Source organism: Salvelinus sp. IW2-2015, linkage group LG35 (assembly GCF_002910315.2).
Source record: "Salvelinus sp. IW2-2015 linkage group LG35, ASM291031v2, whole genome shotgun sequence".
NCBI classification, from domain to species: domain Eukaryota; kingdom Metazoa; phylum Chordata; class Actinopteri; order Salmoniformes; family Salmonidae; genus Salvelinus; species Salvelinus sp. IW2-2015.
In genome coordinates this window covers 15,504,287-15,512,529 of record NC_036874.1, presented here as the reverse complement: position 1 = coordinate 15,512,529, position 8,243 = coordinate 15,504,287, and the positions used below count along the sequence as shown (strand labels likewise).

Here is an 8,243-nt window from a genome sequence, read left to right as displayed (position 1 = left end):
CATGTGTGTGTGCGATGCGTGCGTGCGGTGCGCGCGTAGCGTCGTGCGTGCGTGCGTGCGTGCGTGCGTGCGTCGTCTGCATGGAGAGTTGCACTCTAATCGGTATTAATGTGAGTAGAATAGAGGCCAGGCCTCTGATGTCATTTCACTCTCTCATGTGCTACTAAGGAGACTCACATTGCCCTCCTTGACCAAACGAAGTGCCCCCGGCTCAAAAGTTTTTTCAGAAACGTTGTCTAAACATAATAGAATCCCATTGCTTGTATAAATAACCATGTCAATCACAACAAATCATCTTTAGTCTCAGAATGGGGTAGTTAGCTAGCGATACGTTAGAGAACGTTTCCAGAATGGCTGTATAGAACAGTACTGCTYTAGTTCTCTCTTCTCTGACTCCATAGTTAGATTCCACTGTCACTGATTGACTTTGTGACATGTTTAAATATGGCGCCACATGTAAATTATATAAACCTACTGGAGGATTTCATTTTGGGCATTTTACCACGTTTATACTTTATSCAAAATTACAAAACACAAAATGTGCAGTTGTGTAAAATAACGTTAGCTACCATTACACACAGTATACATACAGTATTAATGTGTCTACTGTGAGGCTTCGGGTTGAGCAGAATACATGTCTGATGTCTTCSTTTGGCTTGTCTTGTTTTTCAGAAAGCCTTTCCCTATCGGAGACAGGGTGACCTTCTGTGGGAAGAAGTGTGTCTGTCAGCAGTGCTCCCATTCGCTGGTCAGCAACGCGCCGGTCAAGATCCACGGACCCAGCCGTAAGTCTCTAGATCAGAGGGTCACGTGCTCCTTCTCTGTTAACCATCAAACGTCACGTTTGCATTACTGGAACGTGTCGACATCTCGACATCAAAAAGCTCTGTAGCAGACAGTTAACGCTGATGTTGGGACCGTGACAAACTTAACAGTGAGTGATGACCATGAAAACATAGCAGACTGCTATAACTATGTTCTACAAGTATATTATTCTCCTGGCTTTACAAAGCTCTATTTCAGATATTTTACCTTGCCTCGCTGGCTTCGCTAGCTTCCTAGGTAACCAATCGTCTGATGACATCTGCGATGTTATAGATATAACCGTCTGATTATGTGTTTTGTTAATTTGCATGAGCTGCATTTGAAGTTGGATGTGATCATATCCACGGCTAGGTCAACAACAACAAAAAATCYAATTCCGTACTGGGCGCACAACATGACACGGCCGGGAAATGGATCTATACCACAGGACCTCAACTAAAGTCACATCACAATCCTCACACAGCACAGTGATGGTCCTGTAGGACAAGCCTGCAGCACTCCACAGTTCTCAGATTAGTGGGACTCTCCATCGCTCTCTCTGGAGGGGAGGGGTAGGACTCTCCATCACTCTCTCTAGGAGGGAGGGGAGGAGTGGGGGACAGGCCAGACGTCCAGAGCTTAAATGAGAACAAATGGGTGTCTGACCTTTTCCAGGGTGAGGCCCCGTCGCGGCATTGAATCATCCTCTGCTATAACTCCCTCTGCTCTGCTATAACTCCCTCTGCTCTGTTATAACTCCCTCTGCTCTGCTATAACTCCCTCTGCTCTGCTATAACTCCCTCTGCTCTGCTATAACTCCCTCTGCTCTGCTATAACTCCTCGCTCTGCTATATGCTCTCCTCTGCTTGCTATAACCCCTCTGCTCTCTAATAACTCCTCTGCCTCTGCTATAACTCTCCTCTCTTCTCTGCTTGCATAACTCCCTCTCTATAACTCTCGCTCTGCTATAACTCCCTCTTGCTCTGCTATAACCCCTCTGTATATCAATCCCTCTGCTCTGCTATAACTCCCTCTCTTCTGATATAACTCCCTCTGCTCTGTTATACTCCTCTGCCTCTGAATAACTCCCTCTGCTCTGCTATAATCGCTCCTCTCTGCTTCTGCTATATACCCTCTGCTCTGCTATAACCCTCGTGCTCTCTATAACTCCCTCTGCTCTGCCAATAACGTCCCTCTGCTCTGCGTATAACTCCTCTGCTCTGCTATAACTCCCTCTGCCTCTGCTATAACTCCTCTGCTCTGATAATCCCTCTGCTCTGATATAACTCCCTCTGCTCTGATATAACCTCCTAGCTCTGATATAACTCCTCTACCTGCTCTATGCTATAATCCCTCTGCTCTGCTATAACTCCCTCTGCTCTGTCTCGCTATAATCCCTATTTAAAAATACATATATTTCACTTTATTTTGAAAACCCGTTATGGATCCCTTCACGCGCCAATCCTTTAGCGGTATTGATTTGGACAAGCATCCATGAGAATGGCAGCACCCCAAATTTCAAACTACAGAAATATCAATATTTCACATTACGGACAATATATGTTGATACATCAAAATAAGCTTACACTTGTTGTTAATCCAGCCACTTTGTCAGATTTCAAAAAGGCTTTAGCCGAGAAAGCAGACCATGGCATTATCTTGAGGACAGCGCCCCGCCATAACAAACACATGAAAAAAAAATTCAACCAGGCAGGTGCGGACACAAAAGTCAGAAATAGCCATATAATAAATGCCTTACCTTTGAAGATCTTCTTCTTTTTGCAATCCCAAATTTCATGACACAATAAATGCGTCTTTTGTTTCGATAAATTCCTTCTTTATATCCAAAATGTCCATTTATTTGGCGCGTTTGATTCAGAAATACACCATTCCAACATGATTACAAAGTTCTAATAAGTTACCTGTAAACTTGGTCCAAACATCATTTCAAAAACATTCAACCTCAGGTATCCTAATGTAAATAATCAAACTAATTTAAGACGGAATAAACTGTTTCTAATACCGGATAAAATATGTGGAAGCGCGTTCCTGTTCACCACACCACAAAAATCAGGAAGGTAGCGAATCTTGACACGTTGTGCGGTTGACCATGGAATAAATAGCCCTACTCTTCATCTCTCAAAAGAAAAACATCGAACATATTTCTAAAGACTGTTGACATCTAGTGGGAAGCCATAGGAACTGCAACCAGGTTCCTCATAAAGGGCTTCCATTAGAAAACCGTTGGGATCCATGACCTAAAAAAAAAAATCCCTGGATGGTTGTCCTCGGTGTTTGCCTGCCAACTCAGTTCTGTTAACTCACATACACTTATTTTAACAGTTTAGAAACTTAGGATGTTTTTCTATGCCAAATCTACCAATTATATGCTATCCTAGCTTCTGGGTCGAGTACAGCAGTTTACTTTGGGCACGCTTTCATCTTGGATGCATAATACTGCCCTAGCCTTAGAAGTTTAACCCAGGTAGCCAGTTGAGAACAAGTTGTCATTTACAACTGCCAAGATAAACAAAGCAGTGCGACAAACACAACAACACAGAGTACACACGGATACAAACGTACAGTCAATAACACAATAGAAAAAATCTTGTACAGTGTGTGCAAATGAAGTAAGGAGGTAAGGCAATAAATAGGCCAAGAGGCAAAGTAATTACAATTTAGCTATTACCACTGGAGGTGATAACAGTGGGAAACAAGTAATTGATCACTGACAATTTTGCAGGTTTTCCTACTACAAAGCATGTAGAGGTGTCTGTATTATCATCAGTACACTTCAACTGTGAGAGAAGGAACTAAAACAAAAATCCAGAAAAATCACATTGTTGATTTTTAATTAATTAATTTGCATTTTATTGCATGACATAAGTATTTTGATCCATCAGAAAAGCAGAACTGAAATATTGGTTACAGATACCTTATTTGCAATTACAGAGATCATACCTTTCCTGTAGTTCTGACCAGTGTTGCACACACTGCAGCAGGGATTTTGGCCCATTCCTCCATACAGACCTTCTCTCCAGATCCTTCAGGTTTCGGGGCTGTCGCTGGCAATACGGACTTTCGGCTCCCTCCAAAGATTTTCTATTGGGTTCAGTCTGGAGACTGGCTAGGCCACTCCAGACCTTGAGATGCTCTACAAGCACTCCTTAGTTGCCCTCGGCTGTGTTTCGGGTCGTTGTCATGCTGGAAGACCCAGCCACGACCCATCTTCAATGCCTTACTGAGGGAAGCAGGTTGTTGTGCAAGACTCCTCTCGATACATGCCCCATCCATCCTCCCTTCAATACGGTGCAGTCGTCCTGTCCCCTTTGCAGAAAAGCATCCCCAAAGAATGAGTTTCCACCTCCATGCTTCACGGTTGGGATTGGTGTCTCCTGGTTGTACTCATCCTTCTATTCCTCCAAACACGGCGATGTGAGTTTAGAGCAAAAAAGCTCTATTTGTCTCATCAGACCACATGACCTTCTCCATTCCTCTCTGGACATCCAGATGTCATGTGGCAAACTTCAGACGGCCCTGGACATGCGCTGGCTTTGAGCAGGGGACCCTTGCGTGCGTCCTGCAGTTTTAATCCATGAGACGCGCTAGTGTGTTACTAATGGTTTTCTTTGAGACTGTGTCCAGCCTCTTCAGGTCATTGACCAGGTCTGCGTGTAGTTCTGGGCTGATCCTCACATTTCCTCTATACATTGATGCCCCACGAGGTGAGATCTTGCATGGACCCAGACCGAGGTGATTGACCGTCATCTGAACTTCTCTCATTTTCTAATGAATTTGTGCCAACATTGTTCCTCTTCTCACCAAGCGCTTGGCTATTGTCCTGTAGCCCATCCAGCCTTGTACAGGTCTACAATTTATCCCTGATGTCCTTACACCGCTCTCTGGTTTGGCCATTGTGGAGAGGTTGGAGTCTTGTTGATTGAGTGTGTGGACAGGTGTCTTTTATACAGGTAACGAGTTCAAACAGGTGCAGTTAATACAGGTAATGAGGTGAGAACAGGAGGGCTTCTTAAAAAAAACTAACAGGTCGTGAGAGCCGGAATTCTTACTGGTTGGTAGGTGATCAAATACTATGTCATGCAATAAAATGCAAATTTAATTATTAAAAATCATACAATGTGATTTGTCTGGATTTTTGTTTACGATCCGCCTCTCGACAGTGAAGTGTACCTATGATAAAAATGACAGACCTCTACATGCTTTGTAAGTAGGAAAACCTGCAAAATCGGCAGTGTATCAAATACTTGTTCTCCCCACTGTATATGTGCAGATGAGGATGTGCAGGTAGAAATGCTGGTGTGCAAAAGAGCAGAAAAACAAACAAATATGGGGATGAGGTAGGTAGTTGGTTGGATGGGCTATTTACAGATGGGCTGTGTACAACGGAAGCGATCGGTAAGCTGCTCTGACAGCTGACGCTTAAAGTTAGTGAGGGAGATACAAGTCTCCAACTTCAGTGATTTTTGCAATTCGTTCCTGTCATTGGCAGCAGAGAACTGAAAGGCGGCCAAAGGAGATGTTGGCTTTGGGGATGACCAGTGAAATATACCTGCTGGAACGCGTGCTACGGGTGGGTGTTGCTATGGTGACCAGTGAGCTGAGATAGGGCGGAGCTTTACCTCGCAAAGACTTATAGATGACCTGGAGCCAGTGGGTTTGGCGACAAATATGTAGCAAGGACCAGCCAACGAGAGCATACAGGTTGCAGTGGTGGGTAGTATATGGGGCTTTGGTGACGAAAKGGATGGCACTGTGATAGACTGCATCCAATTTGCTGAGTAAAGTGTTGGAGGCTATTTTGTAAATGACATCACCGAAGTCGAGGATCGGTAGGATAGTCAGTTTTACGAGGGTATGTTTGGCAGCATGAGTGAAGGAGGCTTTGTTGCGAAATAGGAAGCCGATTCTAGATTTAACTTTGGATTGGAGATGCTTAATGTGAGTCTGGAAGGAGTCTAGCCAGACACCTAGGTATTTATAGTTGTCCACATATTCAGAACCGTCCAGAGTAGTGATGCTAGTCGGGCGGGCGAGTGTGGGCAGCGATCGGTTGAAGAGCATGCATTTCGTTTTACTAGCATTTAAGAGCAGTTGGAGGCCACGGAAGGAGTGTAGTCATTAGAGAAACCAAGGCTGTTGAGTCTGCCGATAAGAATACGGTGATTGACAGAGTCGAAAGCCCTGGCCAGGTCGATGAAGACGGCTGCACCGTACTGTCTTTTATCGATGGTGGTTATGATATCGTTTAGGACCTTGAGCGTGGCTGAGGTGCACCCGTGGCCAGCTCGGATACCAGATTGCATAGCGGAGAAGGTGCAGTGGGATTCGAAATGGTCGGTGATCTGTTTGTTAACTTGGCTTTCAAAGACTTTAGAAAGGCAGGATGGATACAGGTCTGTAGCAGTTTGGGTCTAGAGTGTCTCCCCCTTTGAAGAGGGGGATGACCACGGCAGCTTTCCAATCTTTAGGAATCTCAGACGATACGAAAGAGAGGTTGAACAGACTAGTAATAGGGGTTGCAACAATGGCGGTGGATACTTTTAGGAAGAGAGGTATGCTCTGCTGTAAGTCCCTCTGCCCTGCTCTACTATAACTCAATCTGCTCTGCTATAACTCCCGCTGCTCTGCTATAACTCCCTCTGCTCTGCTATAACTCCCTCTGCTCTGCTATAACTCCCTCTGCTCTGCCAAACCCTCCGCTAACCCGGACGACCACTGCGCCACTCGGGAGGCCCACTTGAGAGATGTTTGGTTCAATATTGTTTTTGCCCCCTCTTGTCCTCTTCTATTTTCATTCTTTGTTCTCTCTGTTCTCTCTCTCTGTTCTCTCTCTCTTTCTCTCTCTGTCTCTTTCTTGCTCTACCTCCTTCCCAGACTGTGCAGGCTGTAAGGAGGAGATCAAACATGGCCAGTCTCTCCTGGCCCTGGAGAAGCAGTGGCATGTCAGCTGCTTCAAGTGTCAGACCTGTGGCACTGTGCTGACAGGGGAGTACATCAGCAAGTAGGTGCACTCTGTGGTGACATCACAATACCAGTATAGTAGTAGTATTGTCGTATTGTAGTAGTAGTAGTAATAGTAGTAGCATAGTACTAGTAGTAGTGGTAGTAGTATAGTAGTGGTAGTAGTATAGTAGTGGTAGTAGTATAGTAATGGTAGTAGTATAGTAGTAGTGGTAGTGTAGTAGTAGTAGCATAGTACTAGTAGTATAGTAGTAGTGGTGTAGTAGTGGTAGTAGTATAGTAGTAGTGGTCGTAGTATAGTAGTAGTGGTGTAGTAGTGGTAGTAGTATAGTAGTGGTAGTAGTATAGTAGTAGTGGTAGTGTAGTAGTAGTAGTAGCATAGTACTAGTAGTAGTATAGTAGTGGTAGTAGTATAGTAGTAGTGGTGTGGTAGTAGTATAGTAGTGTAGTAGTAGTGGTATAGTAGTGTAGTAGTAATAGTATGATGATCAGTATGTTCCTCACTGTGAGCCAAGCAGGAGAAGCCTCCTACATATACAGCACTGTATGCATATTTACCCCACAGACATGCTGTCTATGTATCCATGCTACTCCACAGACATGCTGTCTATGTATCCATGCTACATATTCCACGAGGATGCTGGTCCATGTTGACTACAATGCTTCCCATAGTTGTATCACGTTAGCTGGATGTCCTTTGGCAGGCCGGAGGAAGACAGACAGAGACAGACAGGCAGACAGAAACAGACAAGACAGACAGACAAACAGACAGACAGGCAGACCGAAAACAGACAAGACAGACAAACAGAAAGAGAGAGAAGAGAGAGACAGACAGACAAACAGACAGAGAGAGACAGACAGACAGACAAACAGACAGAGAGAAAGAGAGAGACAGACAGACAGACAAACAGACAGAGAGAAAGAGAGAGACAGACAGACAGACAAACAGACAGAGAGAAAGAGAAGACAGACAGACAGACAAACAGACAGAGAGAAGAGACAGACAGACAGACAGACAGACAGACAGACAGACTCACCTCCAGCACTCTGCCACTGATGTATCTGTTACACGTCACACACTGGATTCCAAACTGGGTGTGGTAGTCAGTCTCACAGTACGGAATACCATCCCTGAGAACACACACACCACACACACACACACACACACACACACAACACAACACACACACACACACACACACACACACACACACACACACACACACACACAAACAGTCTTGTAGCTAGTTTCTTGTCAATCAGAGTCAAAAGACAAATAATAAACAGAACTAGAAATGGATACAGAATGGCATGTCTGTGAGTAGCATGGAAACATGGACGGCATGTCTGTGGAGTAGCATGGATATATGAATGGCATGTCTGTGGAGTAGCATGGAAACATGGACGGCATGTCTGTGGAGTAGCATGCGATACATAGACAGCATGTCTGTGGGCAG

General features: G+C 44.6%; 1 protein-coding gene across 1 annotated transcript in view; it reads left to right on the top strand.

The window, feature by feature from the left end:
* Positions 1-8,243, top strand: part of LOC111959076 (actin-binding LIM protein 3) — a 102,703-nt gene that overhangs the window by 68,238 nt on the left and 26,222 nt on the right. The window contains exons 4-5 of the mRNA XM_070437416.1: positions 673-785; positions 6,700-6,826. Coding sequence (XP_070293517.1) covers positions 673-785; positions 6,700-6,826 — 240 coding nt within the window. The remainder of the gene's footprint in view (positions 1-672; positions 786-6,699; positions 6,827-8,243) is intronic.